The sequence below is a fragment of the Elaeis guineensis genome, chromosome 16 (assembly GCF_000442705.2).
Source record: "Elaeis guineensis isolate ETL-2024a chromosome 16, EG11, whole genome shotgun sequence".
In the NCBI taxonomy this organism is placed as follows: domain Eukaryota; kingdom Viridiplantae; phylum Streptophyta; class Magnoliopsida; order Arecales; family Arecaceae; genus Elaeis; species Elaeis guineensis.
Window position 1 is genome coordinate 43801960 of NC_026008.2, and position 22259 is coordinate 43824218.

Consider the following 22259-nt stretch of genomic DNA (forward strand, 5'->3'; position numbering starts at 1 on the left):
AATATTTTTATTATTTAAAATTTTAAATAAAAATAAAAATTATAAATATTAAATATATATTAAAAAAAATAACTATACGATCCAATGAAACAAAACGGTGCATGTTGGATTTTCCGCACCGCGGTTGGTGTACAGAAAATTTCTCTTAACAAATGAGTCCAGTTTAGTCGCGTCCGTCACAAGTTTGTTTTGTCAAGCCCACGGCCCATTTTATCTTGGGTCAGGTCATGTACTGACACCTTTGTCCCATCGTCCCGCACCCTGCCATCTCTCGTTCCACCTCGTCCCTTGCGATGGGCGCGGCCACCCCCATCCCAGCGCTTCGCTGCTGCTCCCATCGGACGACGCCTCTCCTCCTCTCCTCGTCTCCTCATGTGCTCTCTTCACGAACCCTAACCTCTCGCCACGCCCACGGCTCGATTCTCAGACTGGGATTCGCCGCCCCTCCTCTGCCGTGGATCGGTCTGAAGCACATCGGCGTCTCATTCCCGCGAGGTTATGGCCAGAGGGGTAGCTCCTGTCTCATTTTTTCGTTTCCTTTCTTAGTTTTGTTCTGGCTTTGTATTCATTTTTGTGCGAAATCGTTGTTTTATATGGAAAAAAAAGGCTATAGATTTGTTTTTATCCCCTCCTAAATAAGTCCTTGATTTATGGATTTCCCTAGAAATTTGGGGAAAGCCGGTATCATAATATTGTCGGCCTGTTTTATTTTCTTCATTATTTTTTTATCCTTTTCCAAACAATTACCGTTGCTGTGGAAAGAAAGGAGCCGAAAGCGAAATTTTTGAAGAATTTAGAAGCCGTAGTTTTAACAAATTAAGCGGCGAATTCACAAAGTATCATTTCATATTCATGTTTCGATGCCTTATTTTTGATGTTCACGGTTCAATAATCTTATTTAGGACATGTTAGGTGCAAGCGGGACTATGACTTGAGCGAAGAGCTACAGATCACCCGCTATCAATCACCGAGGGATGTGGAAGTTGGTGATTCGGATGAGCAGCAGGCATTACCTCACTGACACCACCCACCATGCACCGCACCAATCCCGGACTGCCCCATCCCGGGCAAACTGAACGGCGATTGTTTGCAGGTGATCTGTAGCGGTGCTCACCACGAGAACTTTGCTGCATTTTTCTTTCCCCTGAAGCAAAGCCTCCTTAGTGAATCTTCATGGAGACATGGGTTTATGAGTGCAAGAGAATTTGTTGAATTTGGAGATAAATGTACTAAAGAAGGAAAATGGATACAAAGTTGGAACTTTGGAGGTCGCTCTGCCAGTGCCAGACAAACTCCAATTCCACATAAGCATGATGCTCAAAGCTTCACCAAGTCCATATAAGCACCATTATCGTTATCAAGAAAAATTAGATTCTTAGAAGTAGATTCTGTGAAGGAAAAAAAGAAAGTTGTCTCTATGTGATTTTGCAGATATAATAAGTGCAAAATCTTATTCATTGTGGTGTATGGGCAAGGTGATCTTCCCTCTGCACCAATGATCATACCACTCTGATGTGGCTGCTTTACTATTATTGCATTGACTGTCACATATTATAGGGACTTGAGAATGCAAATTAAGTATGTCACTAGATAACAGCACTAAGATGCAAGAGTCAGGGATCGACTCCCATACACATTGGCATGGATGAGTAGTCATTATGCTGGATGAAGTTAGAGTGGCCTTAGAAAAATGGGATATGAACCATACATAGTGGTATGAAGAAACAATAGGACAGCTCATCATATATTATAACAGATAGATCTCTAAATTGCTTCTAATGTGCTGAACTTGTTCTTTCAGTAACTAGGTTGCGAAGTGAATGGGAAATTGTTATGTTGCAATTGACTCAACGCAGATCATCCAACTTATTCTTAACAAGGCCATTGCTATGGTACTTTGTGAACAATTGTTTAATTGGAAGTTGCTGGATTGTAAGTAGTTTCATGATTGCATAACAGTTCCAGGGTCTAGGTTTTGTAATAGATCCGGTGAGACTGCTTTGTTTTTCATAGCAAAGATGTTTTAGCCATTACTGGATTATGCTTCCATTTTGTCCTTTCGGTGAGTGCTCTCTGAGATTCATTTTTTGGAATTTTCTTCTTGGTGATTGGGTTTAGCCTTTTTAGCTAATTAAATAGCTTATGATCCCTGGTTCGCCGTATTGTTTACAAACATTCTCTGTGATTTATAAAGTAGCTTTTTAAAGTTGCTGTTTTTCTGCATATTAAATCGTTCTGTGCAATGAGAGTCCTATGGATAAACATTTTTTCTTGAAACTTTTTCTTGGTGTGGTCTGGTTGATATAGGGTGTGATTTTTCATGTTCTTCTTTCTTCTTCACTTGTTCTATTTCATTCTTTGACCTTTTCCCATGGGAGTTGCACTTCCATGCTATTCCATCTTAGTGCTGAGTTACTATTATTTTTTGTCTTGCCTTTACTGGAACATTTTACTTATAGCTGTCAGTTTTTGTGTCATGCCCTCATTATCTACCCTTTTTTTAATATAATATTGTTGGATAATTTACTGTAATATTTATCTGATGTATTTGATTCTTCTATCTCTGTGCTGCAGAAAAGAAGGGTAAATATCGTGGTAAAGTTGTTTATGCTTCTTTATTTGGAGTTGGAGCCCCCGAAGCTCTGGTTATTGGAGTGGTGGCTTTGCTAGTCTTTGGTCCTAAAGGACTAGCTGAGGTAAGCTCCTTTCTATGTAAAATACAAGCACGTTTTCTAGTTTTTATGTTATGATGCATGTGATTTCATTTAGACCATCATTTCTGGATGCAAAAGGTTGTGGGCCAATTAATGGCACTAAAAGAAGTAGAAATTGATCTTGATGCACTTAATTTACAAGTAAAGCTGATTTCTAGCTATTTGAATAGCACTATGTTGGTCATGACATACTGGTATAGAGTACAACAACTTGTTAGCAAAGCAGTTTGCCTGAATAAGTTGGTGCCATGTCAGCTATCGCATGGTCCAAGTCTCAATATTGTAGAGAAAAATTGCTGATTTTATTCACTTAGGGGATTAGAGAGTCTGTAATAAAGGTGTAGAAGCTAACTCAAGATCACTAATTAATAGGAACACCTCCTTGATGTACCTCAGTAAATCGTCAAGATCTGTTTAAAGGAGAAAAGCAGATACATGTGATGATGTCTTCAAAGTATCATTGAAGGTGAGAATTGTTGGTAACAATGTGATGTTTGGATTCATTGTTCATTAGTTCTTGTTGTTGGATTCTATAGATTGCCTATTGCCTTCTCTTCTTGCACAGAAGGGATGGGGATCTATGTGCAACTTTGTCTTGCTTAAGGTAACTATGAGGTTTTTGGTCTGTGATTTGAACAGCTCCCACCTGAATATTCTGATTGTGATTCAAGTGCAGAGCTTTTCAGTAGCTCATCTTGCTCAGGCTATTATTTTGAAACAGCATGAGGTGTATATCAGTATTTGGCTTTTAAAGTTCATGACCTTGGAAAAAGAGAGGATGGAACTTGGTCATATGTCTTATTTCCTGCTTGTGTTTTGTTTCTTATATGGTTGATTTTTCCAAACTTAAGATGTTTGCCCTTTTTCAGTTCCTTTCATTCACTTTTTCAGGAGCTTTTGCTTTTGCAACTTTATATTCCAGACCTCATAAAACATCTATGTTGTTTGCATATCACCAGTAACACGTATTGAGTAGTCCTTTTTGTTTTTATTCTACTCAATCAATACAAAATAAGAAAACACATTTTTGAGTAGATTACATTCTTATGTCCATTATAAAGCTAAAAAAGAAAATATAGTGCTTTAGGTTGTTTACTTTATCTGCAAAAGGAAAGAAAATTAGGCATGATGGTTGCATGACCAAAAACAAAGAAAAAAAAGGAGGGGAGGGGGGCTGTGGAAGCGGGGAAGGAAGAAAAGTGAATGTGCACATTAAGTAACTGCCCAGTTGTCCTTTCCCAATTACAATTAAATGCAAGATTTATTTTTCCCTGGTCATATCTATATATGCAGTCTCTCAAACAGGTTAATTAAATGCAGGTGGCACGCTACTTGGGAAAGACTTTGCGTGCTTTCCAGCCAACACTAAGAGAGCTTCAGGTTGGTGAAAACTGGTCTAATTTTTCCATATTCTTTTAGTTACGTAATAAATAGGATAGATCTACTGGCAAAGTTGATAAGCTATCAAAATGTCCAAAAAATGGAGACAGCTTTGTAGAAAATTAGACTCTATAGCGACATTATCTTATGTGTAATCAAGGGGCATATACCAGGTTGATAGTTCTTATGCTGCAGGAAGTGTCAAGGGAATTCAAGAGCACCCTTGAACGGGAGATAGGACTTGATGAAGTTGCATCTTCTACAAATTACAAGAGCAAGCCCACTCCATATGTGAATGAAAATCAACAAGCTGTAGTTGACACAAGTAAGCGCAAAGTTATGTTCCGATGCCTAATATGGTAGGATGGATGGATGATAATATTTTTAGCTCTGAAGCAAAAAAGATTGGGAAGGCATCAACATCTTAAATGTTCTTGAAAAACTCGTATCATACGCATTTTTGCTGTGAATCACTTCAAAGCATTGGTTTTCTTCTTCCTTCCAAATTTGTTTGTTTTGTATCTTGGAGTAGCACAAACTAGTTCTATGCAGATGGCAAGCCTTCGGCTGGACCATACACCAGTGAAGAGCTTCTGAAAATTACAGAAGACCAGCTGGCTGCATCTACTACCAGAACCCAAGCAGAGGTACCCCCTTTTGAAGAACAACCAGAAGGTTAGGCATTATAAGGATCACTTCATACCACTGAATTGAAGCTTCTGATTTTGCCTTCAATTTTCTCTTTGCTGTTCGTCCATGTGATGAAGATTAACATGTCACATCACAGCAGCAGCATCAACATCAGAAGTTGCAGCTGACAATCCCTCAGAACCTGCAGCTTCTGCTGCTCCAGAAGCTGCTGCTCAAGTACCTTCATATGAGAAGGCAGAGAATGATGGCTAATAATTTCCACAAGCATCATCATGGCAAGCAACTGGTCAAGAGGACAACAGTTCTTCCATATTAAATACCTGAGCTAAAAGGTTAGAAATTTCTGGTGAGGGAATTTTGGACTCCTTGTATCAATCATCTTTTTGTATGTTGAGACATGGAGATGGGCATGTCCCTAATAATGGGTCAGGGTTTTAAGCTAGTTGGGATATGTAATGCATCATTTCCCCCACGAGCAGCAAGTACGGTGTGAGTATTTTACATTACTAAGAATCATCTAGAAAATCAGATAATCTGTCATTCTTGGATTTATATGTAGTTATGAAGAACAAAATCACGGATGTTGCATCAAATGGAGCATGGCAATTACTTTTCAGGTAAACAGCCATTTCGTTTTAGGATTTTTTGCATGTTTATCCTCCTAAATATTCAAATTTGTATGGATATCTTTTCAAAATTAATATTTATATATATATTTTTATAAAATACTTATTTTGCACATATATCATTTTTTTTTTTTTTTTTTTGCATATGTACTCACATTATTTAACGTTATTAAAAAATTAATGGTTTAAAATTTAAATGACTAAAATATCATTATGGATAGATGTGTAAAAAAAATTTATTAGGGTATATATACAAATAGCAATTTTATGAGGATATTTATGCAAATTTGAATGTTTAGAAGGATAGATATGTAAAAAATTTTAATTTAATTTTTATCTATTTTATCTAAATAGATTCTGATCCTCTTATTTTGCAATGTAGTAACATATTACATAATATATGAACATGATGACGATATTATATAATATTTTATATATTAAAATATTATATTTTATTTTATTTTTATACAAGATGAGACGATTATGTCCATCTTATAACAACATAATATACTTTATACACTTCATCAAGATATTTTCAATAAAAATTTTTAAAATAAAATATAATAAGATTATAAATTTTTATTATTACATAATGTCCAAATCCACAACTATGTCTATTCTATGTAAATATACAAACATTCATCTAATATGAGGTTTAGATATTTAAAAAGATATATATGTAATTTTTTTTTTTTTTTTTTTGAAGAGACATCAATGTACATGCCAATGATGCCATAGCAGATGTGGGCTAAATATACCATCATACATTCTGCCTATCAAAGTAAGATCAAATGACCGTTGTTCAATTTTAACATATGCATCGTGTGAAAATGTAGCAAACGCGGTTTGAGTGTACAAAAATGGGATTCTGTCTTCATGATTTTATAATCCCTTATAATACTACTAAGCAAACTGGATCCTTAGTTTCAGCATTGCCAGTTCTCCATTCCACGATTTTCCAGCGAATATAATACTGTTCATCTGGTACAGCTGCAACTCTGAAACTTTACAGATACAAAGAAAACTCTATCCGCGGTAACATAAAGCTCTATTTGTGGCTCTGAAAGACACTTCTGCAATTAGATGATGGCTTCTTGACACCAAGAAATCGTATTGAAAAAATAACTTCTATGGTTTGAAACATTTCATTTGATGGTAATAATATATTATTTCTTGACACCTGCTAGAAACTATTGGGCAGAGATTCCATTTGTAATTCCTGCTACTGCTGCTGAACCTATAAGAGAATTTCATTCAATGATGCGGTTCTCTTGTAATACATCAAAAAATAATGAGAAAAAATTGCACAGGCATGCATTACAACTACAAGGGATTGATCGCTCAGTGAGACTCAAACTCATGATAATCACCGCTTGCTTGTACACAAGCATCAAACCGAAAACCTTCAAATTTTCCATTGTCAGGCCTCCCATAGCCACCATCTGGCCCTTTCGATGCTCCCACTTGGGAAGGAGTCCACGGAAGAGCATTTGCTGGGTCCGGACCCAAAACGTCCTGATAAAACCCAGAAAAGGGCACAGGTGTGGACTTCTGTGGGGAATTTCCCATACATCTTCTGTTGTTAGAATTGCTACCGGACATCAGAGGTATGGGTTGCAGCTGCTGGCTCTTTGGGGGAGGCGATTTGGGCCGCAAGCTTTCTATATCCGGGGTTGTCTGCACAAGATGAGGAGCATCAGGCGGTGGATTCCGGCCCCCACCTCCTTGCCAGACATTTCCATCTTTACCGGCAAAATTCCTGATATATGCCTGCAGTATAGAAATATTGTCACCAGAATTGCAAAAAACACAATCCTCACCTATTCAAGCACAAATTCTGAGAATTTGGTATCTGAAAGAAGAAAAAAAATGCATCACCTCCAGTAAGCGATTTCCTACCTCAGAATTAAAATTTGATGATGATAATCCCTTCCCTACTGTAAGCCAACCTGAGCGAATATTATGGTCCTCACCAAACAGTTCAAGCCGCCTCCTGCCAAGAGAGAAATGCTCGATGATCCTATATAAATCATCCGGCTTTTTTGTTGAACCTGCGATATAAATGACAAGAAAACAAGAAAAACAAACAGTTATTTGCACTAGAGATTTTGCTGGGAGTCCAAATATTTAAGTAGCGAAAGGAGGTATTTACAAAAAATAAACAAGACACAAAATAAAGATAATTTCTCACAGTTACAAGAAAGAGGAACAAGGTTGGATATGCCAGGTTACAGAATAGGGAACCAATTGCCCTAGAGAATAAAAGAATCTTCAACAATTTGTAGAGATGGTATCATACTTTGATAATGGAAAATGTTTTTGACAACACAAGAAGGAGAGCACCAATTGCTAATGTTAAAGCTCTGTTTGATGGCAGCATAGTTTTATCCAGAACAAGAGGAACATGTTTGTCGCAAGGGTGGAGGATTAGTTTGAATAAATTTAGCAAACCAAAAGTAGGAACATGTTTGAAGCAAGGGTGGAGGATTAGTTTGAATAAATTTAGTAAACTAAAAATAAACTGAATGAACAAATTTGACTATTTTGGTCGAAAAATTTATCTGGGTGAAGAGGAATATGAAAGAAACTGAGCTTGTCAGCTTTCCTGAGATCCCAAAAGCAGCCTTTCATTAACCTGCTTTATTTCGTGCTGAAAAGGTTTGGATGAAATCTTGGTGAGAAATACTAGGCAAGAGCCTCAAGAATGTCCGAGGCAGACTAAGAATTTCCAAAGCAGGTTTGGCACCAAACACAAGAGGTTGGATGTCCTACTGACGTGTTTTAAGTGCTCAAATTAACCCTCTTGAGCACCTCAATAAGAATACAGGTGAAGCTGAAGATCATCAACATCAATGTAGACGACTGAGGAGAAGATTGTAAAAAATGCATGCCCAGGATAATTAAAAAACTCCAAACCACTAGGCAAGTTTCAGTGTATCAACACAAATTGCAGAAATAAAACTTTTGCCAGGAATGGGATTTCCTAACATAATTCATTCATTGTCCAGTATGGCAAATAACTTGCTAAATATACAAAAGCTTTCCTAGCAGGTTATTGCATTCTAGCTTTACATGGGTATGTGCAAAATCTAGGCCAGAATAACCCGATTCATGCAAGCAGTTTGATCTGGTGATGAATGACCACACAGGCGCATCAATACTCATTCATCGCAGCACAGGCACCATTGCTCTTAAAGTGAATTTTGACCAAATGAATATATCCATGGAAAATAGGAAAAACAGTTAGAGAACACCATCTAACTTGTAAATATGTAGTTTATATTCATGATGATGTTTTTTTTTTTCATTCAATTTAATGAATGGAATGTCCACCTGAGATAAGCAAATATCCAAAAACTGAAATCTGAAAATATAGATTCTCTGAAAGCAGAAAATCCTAACCATAAGCAGGTTCTTCAGCTATCATCACATCTGTGTCAATATTGGCATGAATGATATGTCCATCTGTGCTACGACGAACAGTTCCTTTTATGCCCATCAAGCAGTGTTCCTACTCAATTTAAAATGAAAAAAGATTATTTTATTTAGCAGACAATGCAAGGACAGCCAGCCTAGGAAGAAGCTGAAATTTGAACTATATAGACAGAATAAACCTGGATACCAAATGTTCACTAACCTTCGAGTGCTGACACAAAGTATGAGAATCATGCCTCAAGGCAGGAGTTGCATTTGTTTTGTTGGTTTTCACCCAACAAATATCCTCACATCTCCGAAATCCCCACTATATATAAAAAAAGGATAACAGGTTATAAACCCCATGAAGTGGTCGATCATTGAATGACTGAAACTACACTGTCATATTCTCTTTGTTGTTTCCCCCTCCCTGTAATGCAACTTGGAAGAGAAAAACCCTCTGCACAAGACTTTGCCACAATATCCCATAAAGCTCGAGTGTGTAACACTTTCCAATAGGATATTGCCATTTATCATCACATCAACCACATTGCTCTCTCCCTTTCAAAAATTGGACCAAAAGTTGGAAAAAGTGTTGCAATCATAGTATCACTCAAACTGGTAACAATATCAAAACTGGATCTTGTAATTAGCATACAAAGTAGTAGAATACTGAACAAAGTGGCATACCTTCTTCAAACACTGACGACCCTGTTCAAGTCCCACACCATCACCAACCCAGAGGAAGATAAATGAAGGAGTGTCAGCTATTGCCTGACCACATGAACAGAGAAGGTTTAGGAACAAGGAGTAAAATTCAGCACAGTCAGAAACTCAGAATTACTAGGTGTGCCAATTAAGACACTTCAAGCAGGCATACAAGAAATATCAAATAAAGATCAAGCATATCATTTATAAATAAACACAAGATGAACACAAAAGATAAAAAAGCACACCTCAATCATCAAATTCATTATCTCTTCAAATTTCCAGTATTCCATGTGGTCAGTAACACCAGGAGCTCGATGAACATATTCCTCCCATGGAGGATCCACAAGAATAACATCAAACTTTGTGCCAAAAAACTCAGGGGAGAGTACATGTTCACGCAAGTCACATTTATAGTACATGGGTGGGGAAGCAGACTTGGCAACAATTTCATCTTTCTTCTGGATTAGTTCCCTCAGCTTCGGATAGTCTTCCACAACACTAGTGAGCTCCAGCTCTCTGATGAAATTCTGCGGTCTCATACCAGTGTCAACAAAATTCTGCGAGTAATCATTTTGCTCTCCCCTTGAGGGACCTTTAGAAGGCCCACTATTTCTTTGTGGACCCCAACTGCTAGGTGCTTTATCATGTGGCATCCCATGGCCACCTACTCCCATCGCATTTAGACCAGAGCCTGACATGTTAGAGGGTATTCCTCTTCCCAGGCCTGGTTGATTGAAGTACATGCCATGATTAGGGCCAGTTCCCATATTAGGTGCAAACCTAGGTCCTACAGGCCCAGGTGGATGAATTGGAGAAATGCTGGGACGGACAGCTAACATATTCATATCAACACCTCGAGCTCCAGGCCAAATGAGTGGCCCTGGAAATGGGGGAAAGAAAACACCAGGGGGGATGGGTGGGCCAGGTAAGTGCGACATATTTGGCCCAAACGACTGCATCGGTCCTGGTGGCAAGCTGAGAGGACCAAATGAAGGGCCCATCATAGGCGATGGAATTGCATCCCATTGAGCATCCCTCCCAGTTAGCCTTCCTCTTCCTCCTCTTACAGGCCTGCCCCCTTTTAGTCCTTGTTGTGGAGGCCTATTAACAGAACCTGATCCCTGAATATTCCCAAATGGATGTTGTGAATCATTGCTTTGGCTCAGTCCTGTATGATCATAATTTGTATCACCCTGTTCTCGTCCTTCTTTGGCATGAGAATCAAGAGAATTCCTTGTGGACATTTGATCCATAGGTGAACCGTGATCTTGGTATGTTACCTGTAATTCATCTCCATAGCCATATGCTATTTTACCCTTTTTCTCAGGTGGATACTCCCCCATCCCATCATTTACTCCTGAAGTGAAATCCTGCTGTGAACCCAGTTCAGATCTCCGCCCAAAATGTATGGAAGAAGACTCCTCTTTTCCAAAGTCAAGATTCTTGTTTGGTTTGATCTCTATAGAATCAGAACTCTCATAAGCATTCCTAGAGGCTGATGATGCTTTTACACCATCCGGCCTGATTCTAGCATTTTTTCTATAGCCAGGTTTGCCATGAAGGTTCTCACCATCCACCATTTCTTGCTCACACCATTGCAAATCCCACTCCTTGACATGACCAGAATCACTCTCCCTATCTTTGGAATCTTGCCTAGTCTGATTTCTTTTCCAGTGGTCTTTTGAAGCTTCCCGATCCCCATTTTCATCATTCCAGCTCCTATCTTTTCCTTTGGAAGACCTATCATCCTTGTAACCTTTTCTTTCCCATTCTCTACCCTTAAGCCCAATATTCTTTTCATTGTCAGATTCTGAATTGCCTCGGTCATGGTCATCCTCCTCCTTACGATGCCTTCCACTTCTCTCAGGTGTTCGTGACCTTTTGGTATATCTAACTTCCCTCCCAATTCTATCTCTCATCTCTTCATCCCTAGAAATAGACCTTTCCTGGATTTGAACTTCATCACGACTGCCATATGCTGAGTCTTGATGTTGTCTATAGTTCTCAGATTTCTGCTCATGTGGCTTGCTGATGCTATACCTGTGGTCATTCTCATTTCCTTCTGCCTCAGGTGATCTTTCAAACACCCTTCTCCATTTATCATCTTCATGTACGTCTGGTCTAGCTTCATAAGGTGCAGTAACTGACATACTATCTTCATCTTGACCAACCATTCTGCCCCTACTTTTACATGTTTCTCCATCTTCTGTTTTCTCTTCCCTAGTACTACTGGACCTGAAACCCTTACCAGCACTAGAATCCACAACGTTACATTTGGAGTCACTTGATTCATTTCCATGATCCTGCTTTCCATCTCTGGCAAACCCATGCTTGCTATGGTCAACAGCTTTCCCACCTTTTGAATCAGATTTCCCCACATAACTACTTTCAGAAGGTTTCATGCTTGATTTCCTAGAAGAATGCCTCTCATTCTCTTCATACCTGCTCCTCCTAATGCTCGCTGATTCTATTTCCTGATACCCTTCACTCGATCTCTTTTCACTTCTCTCATCTGGATTCTTTCTTGGAATCTTGGTATGCGATTCTCTTTTCCTGTCATACTCACTTCCATCTCCACTGCTTGAGCTGCTTGACTTTTTCCTATCTCCAGAGCTTCTTCTCCTTCCACTATCCCGTTTCTGAGCTTCTTTGACACTACTGTGCTTCTGTGACTTGCTTGACCGATGCTTCCTCTCATCAGTGCCTTCCCGGTCTTCATTTTCTTCAGTTTTACTGTACCTAACATCCATACTTTCATCTATATTGTACTACATGCGACTCCATCTGAATTATGATGCATAAATTGCACAAATTGACAGTTAATTGAAATCAATTAGAGCCCTAATAACTTTTACATCACATATCACAACAAATTTCCTAGTAGATACACCCCATCCTGTTGCCACGATGAAACTGAGAAAAAAATGAATTATAATAACAAGATCCATAATTTTTAATTACGAGCAAAATGGCAGCACACGTGGCAAAGATCCGAAAGACACGACGCCAGCAACCCTCCCCCTGAATTCAGATCACCGTGACACACAAAAAGAGAGAAATCTTTAATGTACGGGCCTTCTATACTGCAACTATTACTCTTTCAATCACTTGACCAGAAGGTTCCCAATCATAATACTTTAGACACTTTTTTCCTGATTTAATGGGTGATTTGTCTTAGTTTCCTTTTTTTTGTTTTGATTTCCTAGATCAGCAGGTGGTTGAAAAAAGGGTATTTATAATCAGTGAGAGAAATATCAATGAATAATGCATTTTTTTTTTTTAAATGTCGAACAGAGGGTTTCATTTGGAAGAGGGAATTAAGCATGTTTCTTCCTGCAACTATTATCCCTCCCAGAGATCGATTGTATCAAAGGTGGACAAAGAGGCGCTTCAAAGCCGATCCAGGTATGGCATCGGAAACCCAATCCCAACCTTTGAGCCAGCTTATTGCTAAAACTAAAGCTAGGGTTAGGGTTTAGGCTTTTTGTCGGAGACCCCCTGGCCCTCAAGAGAGGATGTCGGCGGGAACTCTAGGTGTTAACGTACCCCAGATATGCGCAAAGAAGGTGGTTTCTTGGGCGACGTCGAGATCGAGGAAGGCAGAGCGGGGTATGAGGACGAGGGGTGTGGCAGACTGGGATCGAGGGTGCCGGCGAGGGCAGAGGTGGGAAGAGGACACGGAGGACGGGCGGGGCGGCCAGGATCGCAGAAGGAATGATGGTGGAGGTTGGAGACGGAACGACGGCGACGCCACCGGAGGAGGGGGTGACGGAGGAGTCAAAGCAAGCAGAAAGAGGGGGAGAGGGAGAAGGAGAGGACTTACCAGTTACCCGGGCGGTCGGTGGCTGCCAGCGATAGCTCCTCGCGGCAGCGGACGGGGAAGGGGTCCCCCCCGTTGGCGGAGGCGGAGAGCAGGGTTTCCGATCTCGATGGGAGGCAGGGACTCGGGAGAGGGGGGGAGGGAGGGAGGGCTATCATCTCCCCTCCGTCTCTCCGTGAGGGTGGAGGATTCGATCAGACCCGAGCCCGATCTGATAAATGAGTCGGCTTCTCAAGCGCCACCCGATACCCAATTGTGTTGTAGCTCAATGTCCGGTCGGGGCGGGGTTTTTTCCCTGACAAACCGTAACCAGATCCACTGGTGAATCTAGAAAAGGAAACGGTCCAAAACAAAAATGAAAGAAAGGGAACGCTTTAGGTATTGGAAACCGGGTTTTTTTTCTGAACCGCTGGGCAAAATGGACACTAACGTTCGAGATTCGCTTGGTGCTGAGAACACATATAAAATTTGTATGCATAGCATCTGGCACAAAGAATGTAAGATGAGTGTTGAGAGGAAGCATAACAATTCCAGTCCGTCTTGACTTGATTTTTGTTTCTCTTTTTTGAGTCTAACTACAGTGTGGTTTCCACTCGGTCAAGAATGACGAGAGCGGGGCGCCTTCCTCTCTTGCTTATGAAGATTTTGTTCCCTAAACGTTAGATATTTTCAAAGCATGGTTTATGTCATTTTGCAAACCCTGGAATTTGTAAAAGATATTTTTGTGTGTTTGCACGACACCGCTTATTGATAGATGTGGGAATATACCCTCAAATTTTTACAATATGACCTGCCTGAAATCAGAATTAGTCCGTGGCCCTGCCTTTGGTGTCAGAGTGGGCCAGGATGAGATTCCCTTTAAGAGGCGCCTTCCTTCATGCCGAAGGCATCTCGTCCCGGAAGTAGAAGATAAGAGACGAATCCAACCCTAAATTCTATTGCCTTCTAGATTAGTTTTTGTTCATGCAGTTTATTTTGATTGGATTCTTAACTTACACGAAGCAGAAGTAGCGCGTAAGAAAAATCTACTCCTCTATTTTATCTCTTTCAGCTTCTTCATGGATTCTATCTCTTCTTAATTCAAGAGCTCAGACAAATATTTTCGTGTTGTTGTTGTTTGTTTTTTATTTTTTTTAGATCAACCGTCCGATAGACGATCTTATTTTTTTGGGCATTAATTTCAGCATCACCCAAAAGCTTTACTGAATGACGTCGGTCCAAGATAGAAGGTCAAGCCCAAGATAAGCCAAAAAGTCATCATCCTACGGATCCGATATATGCGCTCACAAATTGAAAACCCACCACCCACCATTCGTATGCCTTTACAGTCTAATTACATTCAACTCAACCCAACTTAATTCCACTCTGTTTTGATTTTACGCAGGTCATCCTCATCCAAGTCTAGAAAATTTATCTGCAAACAAAAAAGAAACCAATTTAATCTGGTCCAACTTGACTTCCGCATCCGAAAGCACTAAGAAACAAACATTGACAAGCCTGCCTAAATTATTTTGATTTTAATGGTCTATAAAATTACTGTGGATCGTAACTCCTAGTCACATTTATCTCGGCCTGATATTGTGGAAGACGGCACTACCAAGAATATACCTTACAAAAATTATTGCGATCCCTGCGGACTGGCAAGCAACGTACCAAAATATACAATGCTGGACAAGTGTACAAACAAATTCCTTGACATATGATGCAATATAAGCATCCAAAGCACAATTCCAAAGCATATGCTTATCCTCCCCTTCGCACATAAGCAAAAGGATCTACATTCCGTTCTTCTTCAAAATCCCCAAAAGAGAAAACATGATAAGATCTCATGAATTAAACCCACGCTGAGATAAAAGTAAAACCATTAATACCAAAACATCCAACACTTAGATGTAACAAAAAGTATAACGTTCAGATAGATGAAATTATTAATTAGAACAGAAACTTCCGTTGCTTTTAGATCTGAGAGCTCAGAAGTCATCACCGTCGTAGCCGCCATCATCGTACCCGAGATCGTCCTCCACCTTCTCCGCCGCGTCGTCGGCGATCTTATCCTCGACGTAATCTATTCCCTCCGCCAACGCCAAACCCCCAAGAACACCAGCCGCCGCCCCGACCGCCAGCCCCGTTCCCATCCCAAACTTTGACTTTTTCTTCTCCTCCACCGGCGCCACCGGCGGCGCCCCGTATGATCCCGCCGCCCCGTACGATCCCGATGCATACACCGGCGGAGCTCCGTAAGCCGGCGCCGGTGCCCCGTACGGGTACCCGGTTCCCGCCGGTGGCGGCGCTGGGGTGGAGTAAGGGTACCCCGCCGGAGGTGGCGCCGCCGCGTACGGCTGGCCGTAGCCGTACTGGTAGTCCCGGGAGACGGAGCGCTGGCCGTAGGGCGGGGCGTAGGGGTCGTAGTAGCGGGAGGGCTCCTTGATGGCAACCCTGACGTCAAGCTTGCCATGGGGGCGGCCGGAGGGGCGCTTGAGCTTGAGGGCGCGAGATGCCTTGCCGCCGATGCCGGCGTCGTCGATGACCTCGCGGAGGGGGAGACGGGCGGAGCCGACGAGGGGTTTGACGTCTTCTGCGGCGCCGGCGTGGACGATGTCGATAAAGAGGACGGCATCGTCCAGGGTTTGGCCGGGGGGTAAGGAGAGGACAACCTTCTCGTCCCATTCAGGGTTGACGTCGCCGTCGACGGCGACTTTGGTGGAGCACTTGGAGGCGGGGTCGATCCAGACGACGGCGTAGGGCTGGAGATCGCCGTGCCGCCAGTTCACGTTCTTGAGGTCGCGCGCCGACCCGATGGTCACCTCCACCTCGTAGCGCGACGCCATCGCTTTGGATTTCTGAGAAATCTCGAACGAGAAAATTGAAACCAGATGAGAAGAGAGTGAAGAAATTGGGGGATTGAGGGGGCTTTTATGGCGATCTTGCAGGCGATTGGGTGGGCGCGTTTGGGAAATACCCCTTGGGTTCTGGAAGTAATTCCGAGAATACCACGAGGTTGGGACCGGGGACGGGTTTTTCGGTATAGGCCGGTACGCTCCCCAAATGTCATGCACGAGTGCTATAAACAATCGATATTAGTCGATGTGACGCGGGTTTTTAACCCAATGGGGAGCTAATATGGGGATACCAAGTGCGGTGGAAATAAGGCGAGAGGTTGGGAGGTGACGCGCGAAGGTTCGTGGCGGCGACGGAGATGGGGCCCATCGGTTCCATGCTTTGCTTTGACGCAATGGCAAGTCTGAGGGAAGGGATTCGCTGCGTGGTAACGAGGAGCGAGGGAGGTCAGTGTCAGACGGCTGGTCACACGTGGGGCCTGATTAACATGGTGATCCGGAGGAGGGAACAATGTCCTCACATTGTTGATCGTGTCTATGATCTCACATCTTTCATTATGAATGGCTATGATCTTTTCTCGTTGTGACCTACATGGTTCCGTTAAAATCAGCTATTGCTGCTCCTTGTGTTGCGTCACCCTCTCAAGGTCACGAGTGCTTGGGTGCAGGAATCGATGAAATTATAATTTTTTTATTTTTAAATTAATCAAAATTTTAAAAAAATTTAAAAATTGTTTGGTTAGAAGGTGGGAATTTGAAATCGAAATCAAAATCGAAATAGATGACTCCCATTCCAACCGTTTGATTGGAAGGAGTTTCATTCTGATTTCGATTTCGGAATGAAATGGAAATGACTCGATCTATATAGAACTCAATCTCTACTTTCTTTTATTGATTCAAATTCTTATTCTAATTTCGATTTTAATTTCGATCACGAATCAAATACTTCAGAAGATTTGACTATTCTAATTCCAAACTATTCCAATTTTCATTTCGATTTCGATTATAAATCAAACATCTTCTTATTTTACTATTAAACATTTCTTGCAAGCGTACATATTTACAATCGTTGAGAGTTTATGCACCCAAGGTGCTAATCACCAATTAGTCTGACTTGGCCGGTGATCACCCAATACAAATAGGGTGGCTTGGATAGATTTGCTTGCAATGATTTATAATATTCTATAATTTTAACTAGATAAACTTTATTATTGTTCAATGGTTCAATAGCAGTTGATATTTTGCATGAATTTTGATGCTTAAGCATGTATCTTTGTGTGGCTTGCTTTTGTTTGGCTTTAGAACTACACAATCACTTTTATTCATTAAAAAAGAAATATCTGCTATTCCAATGCCAGCAATTTGATTGGCACATACATCTTCATTGAAGTGCTATTTAGATGCGTAAGTTTTACTCTTGTTCTTCCTAAGCATTGTTCAAGTAATATAGCACTCTTTATAAACATTTAGGGAGTTCAATTGTGGTTTGCATGTGCTTACTAAACTTTATAAGACTGTTCTGTCAAAAAAAAAAAAAAAAAAACAGGACTGGATTTTATGTGAGACATGGTCATAAGATTAGGTATCCGTGGCTGACAGTATAAAATTATAAAAGAACAAAAAGTATAAAGCAACCAAATGGACGAATGCTTCCAGGCTTGGCAGCATGTAATGTGGGCAACCAAGCTACAAAAAGAACTTCCCCAGACGTTCAATGTCCAGGGTGGCAATTACGTGATTTATTGCTAAAGCGAGGGCAGTGAGAAATCTGAGAGGAGACGAGGGTCGCCGGTGGACGCACTCCTTTCTAGAAGCACCCCGCGGTCGAATATGCCGCGGTCGATGCTGGAAAAGCAAAAACGCGGGATACACGCGCTTCGACAGTGCAATGGATTCGGACCCGCGGTTGGCCTTGGGAAACTTGAGATAAGCCTTGATGTAATTAATTTAGAACCTCATTCACGAAATGTATTTATTTTTTTTTAAATAATATTTTTATAAATTAAAAATTTAAAATAATAAAAAAGATATTGTTGGGTATAAAATACCCGCAGCCGAAGTTCTCAGCAGAATCAACTCCGAGAGGACTCCGCCCGGACTCCCACGGGAGCCGGACTCCGCCCACGACTCCAACCTCAAGGGGGACTCCGCTCGGACTCCCACGGAAGCCGGGCTCCGTCGCCAACTTCGACTGCCGGTAAGATCAGTCCAGACTCCTACGGGAGCCGGACTTCGCACCTGACTTTGATTGCAGGGGACTCCGTCCGGACTCCTACAGGAGCCGGGCTCCGCCCGCGACTTCAGCTCCAATAGGACTCCGCTCGGACTCCCACGGGAGCCGGACTCCGCCCACGACTCCAACTTCAAGGGGACTCCGCCCGGACTCCCACGGGAGCCGGGCTCCGTCGCCAACTTCGACTGCCGGTAAGATCAGTCCGGACTCCTACAGGAGCCGGACTTCGCACCTGACTTTGATTGCAGGGGACTCCGTCCGGACTCCTACGGGAGCCGGGCTCCGCCCGCGACTTCAGCTCCAAGAGGACTCCGCCCGGACTCCTACGGGAGCCGGGCTCCGCCCGCGACTTCAGCTCCAAGGGGACTCCGCCCGGACTCCCACGGGAGCCAGACTCCGCCCACGACTCCAACCTCAAGGGGGACTCCGCCCGGACTCCCACGGGAGCCGGGCTCCGTCGCCAACTTCGACTGCCGGTAAGATCCGTCCGGACTCCCACGGGAGCCGGACTTCGCACCTGACTTTGATTGCAGGGGACTCCGCCCGGACTCCTACGGGAGCCGGGCTCCGCCTGCGACTTCAGCTCCAAGAGGACTCCGCCCGGACTCCCACGGGAGTCGGACTCCGCCCACGACTCCAACCTCAAGGGGGACTCCGCCTGGACTCCCACGGGAGCCGGGCTCCGTCGCCAACTTCGACTGCCGGTAAGATCAGTCCGGACTCCTACGGGAGCCGGACTTCGCACCTGACTTTGATTGCAGGGGACTCCGCCCGGACTCCTACGGGAGCCGGGCTCCGCCCACGACTTCAGCTCCAAGAGGACTCCGCCCGGACTCCCACGGGAGCCGGACTCCGCCCATGACTCCAACCTCAAGGGGGACTCCGCCCGGACTCCCACGGGAGCCGGGCTCCGTCATCAGCTCCGACCGCTGCCGAACTTCAACCGACGAATCTGCACTCCCAAGCAGGCCACGATAATAGCCACGATCCTGCTCCACTTCTTATGACTAGGGATGGCAATGGGTAGGGTTTGGGTCGGGTAGTATACTACCCATCCCCAAACCCAAACTTAATACCCTATACCCAAACCCTACCCGATACCCAATCGGGTAAGAAAAGAGATACCCATCCCCATACCCAACGGGTTCGGGGATACCCGTGGGTAACCTATTTACCCATACCCAATCCATACCCGCCCCATACCCATTCATTCTATACAAAAAAAAAAAAGTAAAATAATTTTATGCATATTATCAATCAAAAATAGAATTACCAATTATATATATATACATACATACATACGCACATACACACTTCTAACACACACACATACATACATGCATACATATATGCATGCATACATATACATACATATATATAATTATATATATATATAGAGAGAGAGAGAGAAAGAGAGAGAGATCATATATATGTGTGTGTATATGTGTGTGTATATATGTGTGTGTATATATATATATATATATATATATATATATATATATATATATATATGTATATGTATATATATTCGGATATGTATATATGTATATGTATACGTATATACATATCCGAATATATATACATATACATATATATACATATATATATATATATATATATATATATATATATATATATATATATATATTCAGATATGGGTTCGGATATTATCCATATCCATAGGTTCGGGTCGGGTTCGGGTAGAAAATAGCACTACCCATACCCTACCCATACCCGTACTATAGTTTTCGGGTTTTACCCAAACCCGAACCCAAACCCAGTCAAACCCTACTTTTCGGGTTTGACCGGGTTCGGGTAGAGTGTATACCCATCGGGTCGGGTTAATTTTGCCATCCCTACTTATGACGGATCCCGCGCAGCTCCATCACTCTCTGACGGGCCACAGTAACGGTCATAGCACTGCTCCACTTCCTATGACGGATCCCGCGCAGCTCCACTACTCCCTGGCAGGCCACAATAACGGCCACGATCCTGCTCCACTTCCTGCGACGGATGCCGCGCGATTCTCCCATCCGCTGGCAAGTCGCGACAACAGACGCCGCTCCACTCCCCGCGGCAGACTCCACGTGGCACGCCTCGGGGATAGCCACGGGTCCACTCCACTACTCTTCGCAGCAAATTCCGCCTGACCCTGGGCAGCCCACTGCCAGACGGTTACAGATGTCGCTATCAGGCTACTGCCCCCTCCGTCTATAAAAGGGGGCCCCAGATACGTTATTCAATAAGCTCTAATTTTTTACCTCAAAACTCTGCTAAATTTTCCGTTCGAGCACTCCATTCTTGTTGAGGCAGAGAACTGACTTGAGCGTCGGAGGGTCTTGCCGGAGCAACCCCACCTCTGGTTTAGACTTCTTTTGCAGGTCCCGACGGCGACCGCGACTCCCTCGACTCCAGCTTCTCCGGCGCAAGCGGATTTTTGCACCAACAGATATCATCGATGGTATTAAATATTGTAAATGAAAATATAAATATTTAAAAATATTTAAAAAATATAATATTAAAAAATATTTTATTTTATTTTATTTTATTATTTTAAATTCATGTCAATTTTGAGATATAAAAATATTATGTTTCCTGAGATTATATTTTCTAAGTCATCTGTCATAATTTTCATCAAGATATTCACATCTTTAGTAAAAAAACAAGGCATGTAACAGGCCATATAAGTATGTGCTTAAAATTCTCATCCTCATGGAATGCATTCGTTGAGGAACAAATACTATTAATAATTAACTCAAATATTAAAAATTTAAAAATTATTAAATATTTATAAGGTACGTCGAACTTTCTTAGCTAATTCCCTCTCTCTCTCTCTCTCTCGCATTCTCTTGGACCAACCTCGGCCATCGCCACGGCTTTCCCAAAGCCGCCGCCACCCTCGTCGGTCGACAGTCATGATGCCGCCCCTCGCCCACTCTCCCTCCATCGTCCTCCGCAAAGGCTCTGTCCCAGATCTCGTGTGGGGAACGACCGTCGCTCGAGATCTTCTTGCTTGCCGCGGCAATCGCATCTGCATCCTCGACCCCTCCCCGAACCTTCTTCACGAATTCTCCCCCCTCGCCGACGACATCCTTGACCTCTATGGCCGCTTCGTCCTCCCCGATCTGAACCCCCCATTCGTCCTCCCTGATCCGATGTCAAAATGTCGTCCCTTTCCCAGCTAATTCCCTCTCTCTCTCTCTCGCATTTTCTCGGACCGACCCCGGCCATCACCATAGTTTCCCCAAAGCCGCCACCACCCTCGTCGGTCGACAGCCACGACGCTGTCCCTCGCCCGCTCTCCCTCCACCGCCCTCCGCGAAGGCTCTATCCTAGATCCCGTGAGGGAAACAGCCGCTGCTCAAGGTTTTCTTGCCTGCCGAGATCAGGCCTCTGTCCAAAGAAGATCGTGATCTAGCCTTTTTCTGTTGCACCGATCCGATTTTAAAATATCGTCACTTTCCCAGCTAATTTCCTCTTTCTCTCTCTCTCGTTCTCTCGGACCGACCCATGCCATCGCCATGGTTTCCCCAAAGCCGCCATCACCCTCGTCGGTCGACAGCCATGACACTGTCCCTCGCATGCTCTCCCTCCACCGTCCTCCACGAAGGCTTTGTCTCAGATCCTGTGAGGAGAACGGCCGCCGCTCGAGGTCTTTTTGCCTGCCGAGATCAGGCCTCCATCCAAAGAAGATCGTGATCCACTCCTCCTGGATCACTTTTGTCGGTCTCTATTTTTATTCCTATATTGCTACCACATGGTGGATGGATGCTTTTCTATTGAGAGATCTCTCTCTCTATATATATATATATTAGATTTAAGATATGTGAAATAATTTCACTGACTGATCTGGTATTGTCAATTAGCCCCCAA

The 22259-nt window shown here is 42.7% G+C and overlaps 3 protein-coding genes across 8 annotated transcripts; 1 reads left to right on the forward strand and 2 right to left on the reverse strand.

Moving 5' to 3' along the window:
- Window positions 1–233: 233 nt before the first annotated feature.
- LOC105059085 (sec-independent protein translocase protein TATB, chloroplastic) lies at window positions 234–5338 on the forward strand. Of its 4 annotated transcripts, none has more exons than XM_019855439.3 (6): window positions 234–495; window positions 2575–2696; window positions 4035–4094; window positions 4290–4419; window positions 4647–4769; window positions 4882–5338. In XM_019855439.3, exons 1-6 carry the CDS (start codon window positions 294–296, stop codon window positions 4995–4997), a joined length of 753 nt encoding a protein of 250 aa, XP_019710998.1. In that variant the 5' UTR covers window positions 234–293; the 3' UTR covers window positions 4998–5338. The 4 variants fall into 4 exon arrangements, with proteins under 4 accessions (XP_019710998.1, XP_019710997.1, XP_073106497.1 ...); XM_019855438.3 differs by having other exon boundaries at window positions 236–510; window positions 4885–5338; XM_073250396.1 differs by having other exon boundaries at window positions 236–510; window positions 4862–4993.
- Window positions 5339–6597: 1259 nt separating this feature from the next.
- LOC105059086 (N6-adenosine-methyltransferase non-catalytic subunit MTB) lies at window positions 6598–13548 on the reverse strand. 3 transcript variants are annotated; one of them, XM_010942258.4, is made up of 7 exons: window positions 13320–13548; window positions 9742–12280; window positions 9476–9559; window positions 9009–9113; window positions 8774–8882; window positions 7271–7422; window positions 6598–7141 (listed from the first exon to the last, which is right to left on the reverse strand). In XM_010942258.4, exons 2-7 carry the CDS (start codon window positions 12244–12246, stop codon window positions 6713–6715), a joined length of 3384 nt encoding a protein of 1127 aa, XP_010940560.2. In that variant the 5' UTR covers window positions 12247–12280; window positions 13320–13548; the 3' UTR covers window positions 6598–6712. The 3 variants fall into 3 exon arrangements, with proteins under 3 accessions (XP_010940560.2, XP_073106495.1, XP_073106496.1); XM_073250394.1 differs by having other exon boundaries at window positions 9742–12235; window positions 13320–13490; XM_073250395.1 differs by lacking the exons at window positions 6598–7141; window positions 7271–7422; window positions 8774–8882; window positions 9009–9113 and adding an exon at window positions 9130–9346 and having other exon boundaries at window positions 9742–12235; window positions 13320–13494.
- A 1444-nt stretch (window positions 13549–14992) lies between these two features.
- On the reverse strand, window positions 14993–16220 carry LOC105059087 (protein SRC2 homolog). Its single transcript, XM_010942259.4, has one exon. It carries the CDS (start codon window positions 16142–16144, stop codon window positions 15287–15289), a length of 858 nt encoding a protein of 285 aa, XP_010940561.1. The 5' UTR covers window positions 16145–16220; the 3' UTR covers window positions 14993–15286.
- Between the last annotated feature and the right edge of the window lie 6039 nt (window positions 16221–22259).

Bases quoted from the DNA above. Each gene is read 5' to 3' on its own strand.
- LOC105059085 (XM_019855437.3), top strand. From the start codon at position 294: ATGGGCGCGGCCACCCCCATCCCAGCGCTTCGCTGCTGCTCCCATCGG. The intron at 511-2,574 runs GTAGCTCCTGTC...TCTGTGCTGCAG, and splicing joins GCGAGGTTATGGCCAGAGGG to AAAAGAAGGGTAAATATCGT. The intron at 4,770-4,881 runs GTTAGGCATTAT...GTCACATCACAG, and splicing joins TTTTGAAGAACAACCAGAAG to CAGCAGCATCAACATCAGAA.
- LOC105059086 (XM_073250394.1), bottom strand. From the start codon at position 13,474: ATGATAGCCCTCCCTCCCTCCCCCCCTCTCCCGAGTCCCTGCCTCCCA. The intron at 9,114-9,475 runs GTATGCCACTTT...TTTTATATATAG, and splicing joins GTCGTCAGTGTTTGAAGAAG to TGGGGATTTCGGAGATGTGA. The intron at 7,142-7,270 runs GTAGGAAATCGC...TCTATACTGCAG, and splicing joins CATCAAATTTTAATTCTGAG to GCATATATCAGGAATTTTGC.
- LOC105059087 (XM_010942259.4), bottom strand. From the start codon at position 16,144: ATGGCGTCGCGCTACGAGGTGGAGGTGACCATCGGGTCGGCGCGCGAC.